Source organism: Maylandia zebra, linkage group LG3, assembly GCF_041146795.1.
Source record: "Maylandia zebra isolate NMK-2024a linkage group LG3, Mzebra_GT3a, whole genome shotgun sequence".
Taxonomy (NCBI): Eukaryota; Metazoa; Chordata; class Actinopteri; order Cichliformes; family Cichlidae; genus Maylandia; species Maylandia zebra.
The window spans coordinates 32367681-32382403 of record NC_135169.1 but is presented as its reverse complement, the minus strand read 5'-3'; the positions used below and the strand labels follow the sequence as shown (position 1 = coordinate 32382403).

General features: G+C 39.9%; 1 protein-coding gene across 1 annotated transcript in view; it reads right to left on the bottom strand.

Annotated features, from left to right (window-relative positions):
* Positions 1-2107: 2107 nt before the first annotated feature.
* The window catches only part of LOC106676251 (protein mono-ADP-ribosyltransferase PARP14), a 32832-nt gene continuing 20216 nt past the window's right edge, over positions 2108-14723 (bottom strand). The window contains exons 12-13 of the mRNA XM_014412500.2: positions 13486-13666; positions 2108-2800 (exon numbers count right to left, since the gene is read on the bottom strand). Coding sequence (XP_014267986.2) covers positions 2508-2800; positions 13486-13666 — 474 coding nt within the window. The 3' untranslated portion in view covers positions 2108-2507. The remainder of the gene's footprint in view (positions 2801-13485; positions 13667-14723) is intronic.

The window sequence follows — 14723 nt, the reverse complement described above, 5'->3', positions numbered from 1 at the left end:
CAATTCAGATTCTCTGTCAAATGTACACTAATGAATCAGTTTACATCAGCAGCCTAACAACTGTCATGATAATAAATACTATTTAAACTATAGCACCAAATCATCAGTCAGTCACCTGTGACCTCGCCTCTGTCTGAGCTACAACATGGCAGAGCTGCCTCTGTCACCTGATAAATAACAGTGAGACATTCCAAATACATGCAGTCACACATGTGCTTCAAATAGTCATGAACCAACAAGTCATCATCCAACTTCACCTGTAATCTTGTATCACCATTGCTCTCTGAGCTTTGTGTTGGTTCTTCTGTCACCTGACAAATAGGACATACATGACAATAAGAATAAAATGTGGAGCTGCTTCAGTGCTGTCAATTTGTGCAGATCTTGACTCATCAGTAATGTTTGTAGCGTGAGTGCATTTTTAAAACAATTTGTGCAAACTGCACTACAAGGTGGATATTTGCAAAATCATGACTACCTCATGATATTTTGTCTCAAAAATTAACCCTATGAATATGTCAGTACCATTAGGATGAAATTATTGTGTCACCGACATTTTAACGTTAGACATATAATTCTAACAGCCTCTGTATCTAATATCTAATATCCTGGCTTACTCGACGCTGCCGTTTTCTCTGACAGTTTCAATCAAAATTAGAAATGCTCTGGGAGACTGAGATAACTAATAGTGCTGCCTGCTGTGCAGTTAGTTTCCAAAACACGCTATTCATGGTTACATACAATTTTAGACTGATGTGGGCCAAAGCTTAGTATAGCCTGTAACGTTATTATGACGGACACATTTTATGTGTTAACTTGGCTTTAAGTGACTTACAGATTTCTTTGAAAAATACTTTCTTATATCCAGGTTCTTCCTTTTTGCCATCCTCCTCTCTTCATTGCAGGTTTTAGCAGCAGGTACTGCTGCTAAAACTAAACATAACTCCCTGAAAGGCACAGCCAATCACACTGGCCAGATTTGTCACATGAAGTAGGACTCCAGTAGAGAACTCTTTCTGCACCGCTGGGTGAATGAGACGTTGACAGATCGTTTTTTTTTTCTTTCTATCGGGTTTGTTTTTCTTTACTTGAAGAGATCAAATTATTGGTGGGGACAATTCAATAATCGCTGGATATTAATGGGGACATGTTCCTTCCGTCCATGCCAAATCTACGCCCTTGCTTCTGGACATGCTGAAGGAAGGTAGAAGTAACCGTATTTTTCGGACCATAAGGTAGACTGCATTATACGACGCATTAAGCGAAACAAAACAGTCAGAAGAGTCAAACTTTACTCGACTCATTCTTCTTGCTTCCTCTACTTCTGTACCATTGATTCATTAATGCTTTATTCCCATGTTCTGGACCTGAAAACAGGGTCTGATCTTTGTTATTTTTCTATTAAGGTTTGAACTTTGAGAGTGTTTAAACAAGAGAAGTGTGAAAATGTCCATGCCTGTCTGAGAAAAGTGTATAAAGTGTGTAGTGAGAGGTTTTACAGCCTTAAAACATCTATAATAATTGTAAAAAATAAAGTTTGCTACTTTGTGGATTTCACCTATCGCAGATTATTTTTAGAACTCCTGCGACAAAAAAGGGACCACTGTAACACATTACGTATAACGCGTTACTGCCCATCTCTGGTTACAAGTATTCAATTAAAAATTCACAGTTTCCTTTTGAATGTTGATCACCCACCTACTCTAATTTTTCCCCTTTTTTAAGCATGGACCAGACTATCATTCAATAAATCTTTATTATGGTATTGTGACAAGTTCTCAGATTAATTATATGTGATTCTAAGTGCTTTATACTTTACAAAGTGAAGATATATGATGCAAATGTCAACTATATAAAAGATTTAAAACTGCATAATCTTGTAATATGTTTCCAGTGTTTATATACATATCCATCTGAGAACCGAGAATAAGAGACTCTTCCCATTGACCTTTTTTGGTGATTTTCTTCCTCTTTAGAAGTAATAGAGACAATCCAAACACATGAGATATCAATGGAAAGCCCAGGATGTCCTCTATTTAGTACATCAGGACTTAATAGGGTAGCTCAAAGAGGTCAAAAGATATTGACTAAAAACAAATGTCCATTACAGAGGCCATAAATGAGGCCATAAAAGGCTGGTTCTCAGGACTTTTCATTTCATTCAATCAGAAGCAGCTACTGTTTAGCTAATTCTGTCATGAACTGGCTGTGTGGCAGGCAGGAAATAGGACCCAAACGCCAACTCACGGGAAAACAGGACTGAACTCAAAATACAGCTTTATTGCTGACAAAAGATGACAACGATACAAAATAACATGAAACTAAACTGGGAAGTACTAAGGAACGGACTTACTCCATGAGTTTAAAATCAGATATAATTCAATACTTAATTTCATTTCATTAAATATAATTGTCTGTAGTTTCAAATGTACATATATAAGTTTTATATTATTATTTGGGGTTTTTTAAGACACCTTCCTTTGTAAACAGTGGAAAACACTTTTCCTTTACTCTCCCTTGAATGTGATGAGGTAGTCAGGGTACGCTTGGTTGTCATGAAACACAACATACATGCTGGGTTTATACATTCTGTCTACCACGCTGTCGTAACGGTCGTGAGGCTGCTGGGGGTTTCGAGGTGGAGGCACCATCATATCCTTTTGGCCTAGAGTGTAGACGCCTGTGAGGACTCGGGCGACGAACATTAACTGAGAACCATCAGCAGCTGGCTTGGAGTAGGTGGGGTGGGCTGAGTAGTTGGCTTTTACAGCAAAGTAGGTCCCGCGACCATATGAAGTTGCTGAGTGTGAAAAGAAAAAAACAAAATTAGCAATAGGTGATCCTATTTACACTGTAGTGACTTGCAACATTAATTACATGATACCCCTCAGCCTCCTGGCAGTAGATTCTTTAGGTGTCACAAATACCCTGGAAGTACAAGCTGTAGAACAGAGAATTACTAGTTCATACTGTTACTTTCATATCTTTCACCATGTGTTTTAACTACACTGTTAATTGACAGGAACACAAAAACATCTTTCAACCTGATAAGGAATCAAGTGCTGTTATTGTACTAGACCTGAAAACATCTTCACAATCACTTAAAACCCCACCGACACTTAAGCCCCCAGGTTTCATGTGTCGCTAAAGCTACAAATGCTTAACAGTGTAAAAAGAAAAAACACAAAAAACAAATCCCTGCCTTCCATGTCATCCTTCAAACACCAATGTCACCAGACATGAAAATAATTTATTCATTCTTATGTGCGCGTAATCACAGTGTATTCTTACCTGCATTGTCATGACAGTATGCAGGACCAAACAGTGGTTATAGTTGACTGCCTGTTACTTGTCAAAGGTTTCATTAAACACATTAACTCTCCTCATTGGTAACTAGTAACAAATACTGTAATTAACACTTAAATCTATGCACCTTAAGAGTCAGTTTTCTGAAGCGTGGAACATCCTTTAACACTTCTCTTATCAAATTGTGCTCTGGCCCAAAAATTCCATACAGTTGTACTTACATCCATATCCCCCTGACCATCAGCAATACAAATTTGTCCTCTGTAGAGGACATTTCTAAACCTGAATATCTCCACTACATACTACAGAATTACCTCCTTTTGGTATCTACAGAGCACATTTAGGGCTTTCCAATGATACCAAATGTGAAGAGGTGAGGCTTTGGGAACTTTAGTTTTTTCATCAAGGAACATGACGGCCATTACTACAAGCACATTTTATGGGAAGAAAAAAAAGTAAGTGCATAAAACATTTTATTGAGCAATTTTTTTAATTTATTTTTTTATTTTTTTGTGTCCTGTTTGGAGCGGATTTATTTTACCAAGTGGATCATCATGGCCTTGCCATATTGGTCCATTTGATTGACCTTTATTATAATTATGAATTTATTTTATTTTCAGTTGGTACAAACGGGACAGACATGACTGGGGGATAGGACAGGGAGAAAGAATGAAAGAAAGAGAGGGAGAGAAAGAAAACCAAAGGGGAGAAGAGATGGTGAGAAAGGGGGGAGAAAGAATGAAAACAAACAAACAAACAAAAAAAACAAAACACCTGGGTCACCTGTATGGAGAAAAAAAACAGAGGAGAAAGCAAACAACAAAGAGCAACATAATAAAAAAAACGGCACCATCCCAATAAACTAGCTAGCAGTTGATATCAGTAGATACTAAATAATAAACGATATTGTGCAGCACGCAAGACAGACAGCGCACAATGTGCTTTGAGGCAGCAGCCAAGAAAGCTGTAGTCCGCGTCTGTGAACACCCGTGTGTACACCTGTGTGCACACCTGTGTGGATCAGCATGCTTGCATTCCAAAGGTTTCTCCATGTAACGATCTGCTAGGGAGTGTGGGGGGGGGGGGCCACAGCCCCGTCCTCCAGGGTATGAAGCAGGTATGGAGGAGATCAAAACTCCAGACATCCAGAGGCCCCCAGAACACAAGAGACCAAGGAAGACCAACAGAGGGGCAGCCGCGCCACTGTCCCAGTAAGAGCTGAGGAGAGTCCCAGATGAGGGCTCACTCAGCAGCCGCGGAGGAGAAGCCAGGGGGAGTTGCAGTAACGCGCCCGTGAGCTCCGCCGGCAGCCAGCTGTGCCTGAGTGACCGAGCCCCAGGCCGAGAGGCCGGGGGCACCCCACCTCCGAAGTGGCCCGAGCGAGCCCCAGGCTCCAGGCCCCGATAAGCGGCCGCCAAGGAGTGAGCCGGTGTGTACCCGGACGCCCACCCCCAGACACAAAGAACCACCAACGCACCGACACCTGAGGGAGTCCGCCACTGGCAGGGGAAGTGGTGGTGGGTGGAGATAGGCCTCCAAACCTTGGAGGGCCTGAGATGTCCCCAGAGAGGTGGCGTCTGATACCCAACCTGACATATAGACACAGACATACAGGCACACACATATACAAACATCCATTCCCACCCTCATGCTCTCATATGCACTTACTCCACACTCAACCAACGTGGAGACAGACATAAAGAGACGTTGTACACACGATCACACTCCCCAAGCGTACTCTACGAACCGGGTCTAGGTACCCTTGCCCCTGGAGGGGGGAATTGCACCCAGACCCAGGTGGTGTTACCCTTTTCCCTGCGGTGGGGGGAGGCAGACCGCCCCGACTCCGTAGCAGCAGGGAGGCCCCACACTCCAGACCGCAGTCGGACGGCCAACTCCTCCTCCTAGCCCCCCCGCTCCAGCAGGCCGCAGAGAATGGGGGTGAGAGAAGACTCCAAACCTCCCTCCACCCGCTCATTGTAGTGTTGATGCATGTGTGTTCTAAGGTGCAATTAAAACCCAGGAGGGCATGGAGCTACCTGCCAGAGAGCAGCAGGTAAGCGCATAGTCCCTCCTGCTAGCCCTCAATGTCTACGTGTATTTAAAATTGAGAGGTGGGCAACGACGCCAGGGGTGAGGTGTACACCCTGATGGTAATTTGGACTCCGTGTATCGTGCCCACCCCCAAGATCCTATATGTATGTGTAATGAGAGTGTGAGTAATGTGAATGTCTAAGTTGTGGGATAAAATTGAGGCAGAGGCAGCCAGAAGGGGACAGAGGGGGGGTAGCCTCCTCTGCACCCTGGTGACATACCCCTACTCCAAGGTCCTGCATGTGTGGGTGGTTGTGGTGGAGCAATTTTTGACTATAAATGTTGTTAACATATTTTAGATAAGTCCCTTAATAATAACACATTAAAGCATAGTATGCTAATTTTACTTTAATTAAGGATAGTATTGAAGTGTTTAAAGCAGGGGTAGGCAACCTTTCTGATGGCGAGTGCCATTTAAAATTTCCTCAGAAGTCAGCGTGCCATATGATTGCATTATCAATAAATTTAATAACGCTCTATATGAACAGTTACACACAATACAGAACCACTTTATAGATTTCTATTTGTTTGCAGATGTTGGCAGCTATCAGTGAATAGTTATCAGCTATTTTGAAACAAAAAAAGACAAAAGAAAAAAGACTTTTCATCCATAACAAGAACTCCATAACAGCAAATGGACTGTACAACAGAAAATACAAATGCTATTTATGGTCTCCTCACAACAATGATAAGAAAAATAAACTAAGCCAATATGGCATGTTTGTTAATACAGAGACACACATGTTAATGTGATCTCTGGTCTCCCACTCAAAGACACAGGTCTCCGAGTGTCCAGCATTCAGACAGCTACCTGAGGACACTTATGTGAGAGAAAATCTGATTTGGTTGTAAGATTCAGATAATTATTTAATAACAGTCAGACATTTTAAATGAGAATAAGAAAGAAAAGTATTTCTTTGTGCCCCCTTTCCCTGTTAATGCTCTACCTGGCCCCCCTGGCAAAACTTTGCTAGATCCTGATAAACCTGTTTCTCCATCACCTGTTCAGCTGTTGATGTTTCCCTCTCACCAGATATACAAACCGATATCATGATCAGCAGCTTTTACAGCTGTGGCTCCAGCAAACATCAGCTGATATTAGAAATTAATATTAAATAAATCCTAACAACAGCTGATCAAGGTTAAACGTGCTGCTGTTGTTTAGTGCGACATCCGCTGGTTTCCTCTTTCTGGCGCAAAGTGGGCGATAAACAAACAAGAGAGTAAAGCCGATCAGCTGATCATTGATCAGTTTCACGATTAAAGTAGAAACAGGAGAGAGAGGGGAGAGAATGAGAGAAGAAGAGGCAGCTGTGCAGCGTAACGACAGAATAAATCCACCTTTGTGTCTTTTTCATCCTAGATGAAGTCCGGGACAAACTGCGTCCCTTCTCAGCTCAACACGAAACGCGTAATAATTTCTCTCAATACGGGACGATTCTGTTTTTTACGACACAGTTGGCAACTCTACTAACTAACCTTATGAATAAAATAAAGTTCACTATCAGTAACATCATAGCACCCACCCAGAAGTATATAAAATCCATCATGCTAGCTAGTACGCAGTACGAGTTATTGTAACTGACTGTAAAAAGTCAGCACAACGAAAATAAACTCCACCTAAACTTGGTTTATATCTGACCCAGATAGACTGCAGGTCATAACTTCTTACCTGAAGTTCAGTTCACCGCCTCGGGTCTCTCCTCCTCCTGCCTCCCCTCTCCCTCATCTGGCCTCCACCACTTGTTAATGTTACTGAATCTGTGGAAGCTCCACGATGCCACCACCAAACAACTGAGTTATTTTTACACACCAGCCAGCATCTGGCCAATCCACTACCTTTCATTGTTTATACTGTCATCGGGCCACCGAGCAAATGCCCGGTATGCCCGATGGCCAGTCTAGTTATGGTCGTGACATCATTTATTCCTTCGCGTGCCAACTGTGGCACGCGTGCCTAGGGTTGCCGACCCCTGGTTTAAAGAAATGTTCTCTGTAGTGGACATTTGTAGTTATTTCCTCCATTTTCTTCTGTTTTTTTAAATGACCAGAAGCATATGGAATTTTATTGCACATTGTTGAGGGAAACTCAAATCTTGAGTTGTCTGATGAAGAAGATCAAGATGCATTGTTTGAGCAAGAAGCAGAGGAAGATGATTCAGGGAGCTCTGAGGATGAAATTCAGGCAGGGCAAGCAGATATTGAGGAGTCAGATCAAGCTGAACAGTCCAGTCGGTGTCCACTCTGGAGCAGGAATTCAAAGTACATCTTGAGTTTGTATTTTTGTCATGGCCCACTGTCCTCACTGGGTGTCTTGCCATGTGATGTGTCTTCAAGTTCCCCGTTTCCTCATCTGTGTGTGTGCATGTGTGTGTGTGATGTGTTCTGGTCTACTTGCAAGTCCGGGTCTGGAGAGTGGTTTCCCCGTCATGAACAACAGCTTTTGTAGTGTTTCCTGCAGAATCACGGAAACAGGTGGATCGAGCTGACGCGCAGGTTTTGGGAACAGAGGAAATGGAGACAATAATCGCCAGAAGAAAATATTCTGCATTTTGTCACTCACCTCACTGTAAATGAACGCACTGTCTTCATTCAAAGAGTCCTGTGTGTGGGTTCTACATCCGCATATCTGACAATTTTAAAACAATGCCAAATTTTGTTTAACAATTGCGCCAGTGTGCCTGTATGTACCAGGCAAGTCATGCCCAACTGGATTGAAGGTGTTTGTCTTAGCCGCACCAACTAGAGTTTGTGGTCTACCAAGGCAAGACTACCTTTGAAGATACAGGAGGAATAGGCATTGGAGAGCAAACTGTTCTTCATTTGGCAGTCTGTTCCCCAAGAAGCCCACCTGTTCTTTGACAGGTTCTTTACAACTATTAACGTCCTTGAAACCCTAAAGATGAAAGGGCTGGCTGGAACTGGAACCCTCATGAGGCATCCTCTGCCTATGGTATTGAACCTCAGGACACATGCACAAGATGATCCAAGAAAGACAAAAAGTTTGTCCAGGTGCCAAAGCCACTGGCAGTTTCTGAGTACACTATCAACATGGGTAGTGTGACCTTGTTGACCGAATGTTGAGTTTCTACAGGATGGCCTCTTGCACTCGGACAGTATGTGCAGTTCTACACTTTTTTAATCTGGAAATAAACAACTCGTGGCTTCAGTATAGAAGTGACTTGCAGTTGCGGAGGAAGAAACCACTGAAGTTCCTCGACTTCAAGCTGCTCCTTGGTGAAGAGTTGATTACTTGGGCTCAAGCAGGAAGCGCAAGTGACAGTGAAGATGACTCTACTCCCCCAAAACAAAAGTGGAAACCACAGCCAAATGAAGCTCTGAGACGCTATGTTGCTATCCATCTTCCAGAGATGGTGGACATGAAACAGATGCATCAAGATGTCGCAGATCCAACTGCAAGAGCAAAACATAAGTGATGTGCACAAAGTGCAAGGTATTTCTCTGTGATTCCAATAAGGGGAATTGCTTTTTAAAGCATCATTCCAAATAAGCACAACAGAACTAATCAAAAGTGATGCTGGTCTGTGGATGTTAAACTTGTTCTTAGGTTTACCCCTTTTTTTGGGTCGGGGGGAGCAACTGTTTGCCATCAAAGTTCAGTTTTACCTGTTTGGCCTTCCAATGTCCTCTACAATGGGCATGTGATATCTTAAAAATAAAAACTTTTTTTCCCCAAAACATTATTTCAGTCTTCTGATTACCTTACAAACATTGGGGGATTAAAAACAATTTGGTTGGACAACATTTTCTTTCCTGGTAGTCAGAACCAGTGAAAGGCTTACTACTATTATGAAAATTCACTGAATGCAAATTGGGAAAAAACTCTGAATGTCATCTTTAAAAAGACTGAAACAGGGGTGCTGACTTCAAGGCCACTGAGATTTGAACTCATACAAGATTTTTAATAGAGACACCTATGATATCGATTTGAAAATCTTATGTCGCCTCATTTTTGTGTTATGGTGTTCACAAAGTTGGTTGCTCATGCCAACCAACGCTTTGGATAACGCATCGATGGACTGATGGAGTAAAAAAACTATTAATACAAAGTGTTTTTTCTCACGTACCACTTCATAAGGTAAAAAATCTGTTAAGTCTCATACAGGATAGTAAATTTTGTTTAAAATAAACTAAACCAAAATGCAGAAGCAGTGTATGAAAAACTAAGACCCTACGACTCAATACCTTAATAATTAAACCATCTTAAGTAGTAATAGTTTCAAGTAATCATTTCTTGTGTGATTTTATCAGTCTTGCACATTGTTATGGAGAAATTTCAGCCCCCTTCTTCTTTACTGCGTTGTTTCAGGTCATTGAGGTTTGCAGGAATTTATTTATGAACAGCTCTCCCAAGGTCCCACCACAGCATTTGAGTAAGGACACTGGGCCATTGCAGCACTTTTTCTTCAGCCATTCTGTTGTAGATTTGCTGTGCTTGGGATCATTATCCTGCTGCATGATCCAGTTTGGATATGCTTTAGCTGTCAGACAGATAGCCTCCCATTAGACTCTCTAGAACAGAGGCGTTCATGGTCAACTGAATGACTGTAAGGTGCACTAGTCTTGTATCTGCACTAAAAAATACAACCCTTCCAAACAAGCCATACTCTTTCAGTTGTTTTCTAGCTGTACAGAGATGAACTTTTTTTTTTAAACATTTATTTATTGGTTTTAACCGGTTTTACATGATGCACCGTGAGCAAAAAAATAATAATAAAATTAAATAAAAAAATAATAAAGTAAAAATAAAATAAAATAAATAAATAAAAACAAAACCACAACAACAACAGAAACAGAAACAACATAATAATAGAAACAAAAACAAAGAAAACCATAACAAAAGGGAAGGACAGATATACAAATCAAGTTAGAGTTTCAGGCTGTTAAGTCCACAGTGTATACTTTGCAGCTCTCCAGAAAGTCGTAGAATTTAGACCATATCGCCCAAAACTTGTCCAGTTTATTCCTTAATGTATAAGTTATTTTCTCCATAGATAGTATAGATGTCAGTCCATTAAGCCATTGAGATAGTCCACATATTTTTTGATTTTTCCAACACATAGCAATACAGCGCTTGGCTTCCAAAAGTCCAATCATTAACAGAGCTCTATTGTTTGCAGCAGGTACAAAATTATTTGGGTATATATTTAAAATATATATTTTAGGATGAAGTGGAATCACATCACCAATAATTTGACTCAACAGATTTATTACCTTTTCCCAAACATTTTTCACATGTGGACACTCCCATATACAGTGAAATAAAGTGCCCCTGTCCACTCCACACTTAATACAGGTGTCTGGGATGTTTGAGTTAAAATGATGCATTTTTGACAGAGTAATATATTGTCTTGTTAACCATTTATATTGAAGTAGCCGAGATTGCACATTAATTGTCTGACTCTGGGCCAAGGAGCATGATTTATACCACTCATCATCAGATATGTTCATTTGCAAATCATTCCTCCAAGCCTCTAAAATAGACTGTGTTGATTCTTTGGAATTTTCCATAAATAATTTGTACAATGGAGAAACTTGGCCTCTCCCATTTAGATCCTTTATAACTGTGTTCTCTAGAGAGGAGTAGGTGGGGATTTTTAAGCTGTTTTTAAGCACCCACGGTGTGGGACGGAGAGATTTCGCAGGTCTTTCCTCCCCACTGCTGTCAGACTCCACAACAAAGACTTTAACTGAACAAACACACACATCCACACATGTGCAATAACACTAAGTGCAATAATCTTTTCTGGCATCGTTGTATTTTTACTCAGTTGTATATAGCATTCGTATTCTATTTTTATCTTATTGTATATTTTTATTCTATTTTATTCTACTGTATATAGTATATTATTTTATTCTATTCTGTACAGCTGTGTACTGTATTTATTCTTATTGTATTCTAATTTTTGCGTCATAACTTTTGCACTGTCCACTTCCTGCTGTGACAAAACAAATTTCCCACGTGTGGGACTAATAAAGGTTATCTTATCTTATCTTATCTTATGTTACCTTGTGTGGTTAAGACAAAATTTCTTAATTGAAGAAATTTAAAAAAATGTTTGGCAGGAATAGAAAAAGTACTTCTGAGTTGTTCAAAAGACATAAGAGTATTATTCCTAAATATATCAGACACTTTTCTTATACCTTGATCGAACCAAAATTTAAAACCTGCATCCGCCCTACCAGGAAGAAAGTTGTTATTTCCAAATATCGGAGTAAACCTAGACAGTTGTATCATTTCTCCCAAGTAGTTATGTATTTCAAACCAGATCATTATAGTGTTTTTAGAAAGGAGTTCTTAGTTTGCTTATTTAGTGTCTTCCTGTCGGCTGAGTAAAGATATAAGTTAGGGGGAATTTTGATTTCTGTAGACTCCATAGAAACCCACACTGGAATTAACTCATTAACAAAATAAAACATTGCCGCTCTGATTTGAGCAGCCCAGAAGTACCACTTTAAATTTGGAAGTTGTAAACCTCCTCTTTCATAAGGGAGGTATAATAATGAGATTCTGAGTCTTGGTCTTCTGTTATTCCAAATAAAGTTTCGGAATAGTTTTTGCAAATCTAAGAAGAAAGAGTTTGGTGGAGAGAGAGGTATTGATTGAAAAAGGTAAAGATATTTTGGCAAAATTGACATTTTTAGTATATTAATACGACCAATTAAAGATATAGGTAGTTTCATCCATCTGTTTAGAAGTGCAGTAACTGACGTCGTTAAGGAATTATAATTGGATGCCAGAATATTTTCAATTGTGTGAGTTAATTTCACACCCAGATAAGTAAACCCATGTTTAGATAGCAGAAAGGGAGTATTGATTGGAGGATATTGTCGTTCATTTTTATTCAAAAATAATATTTCGGATTTATCAAAATTTATTTTATAACCTGGAAATGTACTAAATGTATTAATGAGACTTAATATGGATGGTATTGATTTGTTTAAATTAGTGCAGAACAGGATCACATCATCTGCATATAGGGCAATACGGTGGTCAGCATTGCCTACTTTAATTCCTGATATGTTTTTATGATTCCGAATTGCCATTGCAAGAGGCTCAATTGCCAAGGTGAACAAGAGAGGTGACAAGGGGCACCCTTGTCTAGTTCCACGATATAACCTGAATGGTGCGGAAAAAAGACCATTAGTTAAAATCTCTGCTTGAGGGTTGGAGTATATCAACTGAATCCATTTAAAAAATATATTTCCAATACCAAACTTTTTCAAAACTTCAAATAAGAATGGCCATCCGATCCTGTCAAAGGCTTTTTCCGCATCCATTGAGATTAACGCATTGTCTCTGGTCTCTTTTTTCTCATAAATGATATTCATGACCCTCCGTATATTGTGAAACCCCTGCCTCCCTTGGATAAAGCCATTCTGGTCTGAATGAATCATTTTAGGCAAGATTGTCTCTAATCTCATAGCATAGAGATGAACTTTATTTTAACATGCTAACTGATGCCTGTAGAGTCTGAGATGTAGCTCTCGGGTGTTTCACAATTTCTTTGAGCATTGCAAGGTCCTGACCTTGGGGCAACTTTGCTTGGATGTCCACTCCTAGGAAAATTGTGGTATTATGTTGACACACACCTGAATGCTCTAGATCAGTAGAATGCCAAAACTCCTGCTTTTATAAAGATGTTTTCTTAAGGGGACACTTTAGTTTTCATACACTGGTTCCCCCTTTTGCTTAATTTTTATTAAAAGAATAATGAAACTTAATATATCATGTTTCCCTATCAATCGGGGTTTTATTTACTTAATTTTAAGACTAGACTGCTAAGGACCAGGTTACTTTTATTATGCCCTGAAACAGAAAACCTGTTAGTGTAAAGACAATGTTTTTTTTCTTTCCACATTTAATTGTAGCTCTACTCTCCTTGTTCTACTTGTTCAGTGCTTTGAAAATATTTGTGCAAATGTAAGAAGACTCCGGTGTTGACTTTGGTTAAAACATGTTATGCAAGTTGTTGGCACTGACAGTTTGCATTTGGTACTTTTCAAAACCTTAGGAGATAAATGCTAATATGTTCTGTAATTGTAGACTATAAAAACACTCACCATTTTGCCCAGCAAAGCGCCTGTTGAATCCAGTTTTCATTATGGAGTAACAATTGTCCTGGGTCGTCCCGTGGTACAGAAGTTTCTCCCCTGCTCCTCCCTCGTGTGCATTCTTATCAGAAATGTGCTTCTTCTGTGCTTCATAGGCACGACACAGGTGAACGTTCTGCAAACGCTCAATCTGGCAGAAAGAACAAGGCCAAAGGATCAACAAGCTGCCAAACAAGGTAATCAAGGATATTAATTACATCTGAGGGGTAGTTTTATACTTATATTATGTGGGCCTTAAATCGAGGCGTGCATCCCAGGTATGAGAAGATTTTGTGTTGTCATCAGCGATCAATTAATTACTTTAATACTGCAAATCTGAGAAACTGAAAACACAATGACTTGCAGGCAGGTTTTACAACTGTATTGTAATATCTTTCTTTGTATTGTTTCTGAGAAAATTATGAAGATCATCAATATATTGGACTACAGAGATATAGTGGACTGAAACTAAAATCCTCCTACAATCCCAAATACATTAATTAATTAATTAATTAATACAATTTAAATAAATAAATTATATCTTTTGAATGGGGAAATTAGTTTTTTTAATAAAATGTGACATTATGTGATTTCTTGTAACTTGTTTGAGCGACGGGGCGATCGTGGCTCAAGAGTTGGCAGTTCGTCTTGTAATCGGAAGGTTGCCGGTTCGAGCCCCGGCTCCGACAGTCTTGGTCGTTGTGTCCTTGGGCAACACACTTCACCCGCTGCCTACTGGTGGTGGTCAGAGGGCCCAGTGGCGCCAGTGTCCGGCAGCCTCGCCTCTGTCAGTGCGCCCCAGGTGGCTGTGGCTACAATGTAACTTGCCATCACCTGTGTGTGAATGTGTGGATGACTGAATGTGTAAATCGCTTTGGCCAAATACAGGCCATTTACCATTTACCATTTGTATCCATGTATATGGAAGTGAAACACTTGCGCAAACTAAGGAACTGAAATAATGACCTATGCAAAGATAAAGTTTTCGCAAAGTACATTGCTCTGACCGGTCAATCTCACACACTGTGTGTATATTTGTATCAGTATGTGTGTATATGTATATCTATATGGACATCTCTGGGCATGTTGCTGGGGTTACAAAACAAAATGGTAGGATATTATAATCCGGAAGCAATAATAAATAAATAATGGGGATTTACTGTATATAATATACACATATATTAAATCAAAGTAAATAAGAAATATCT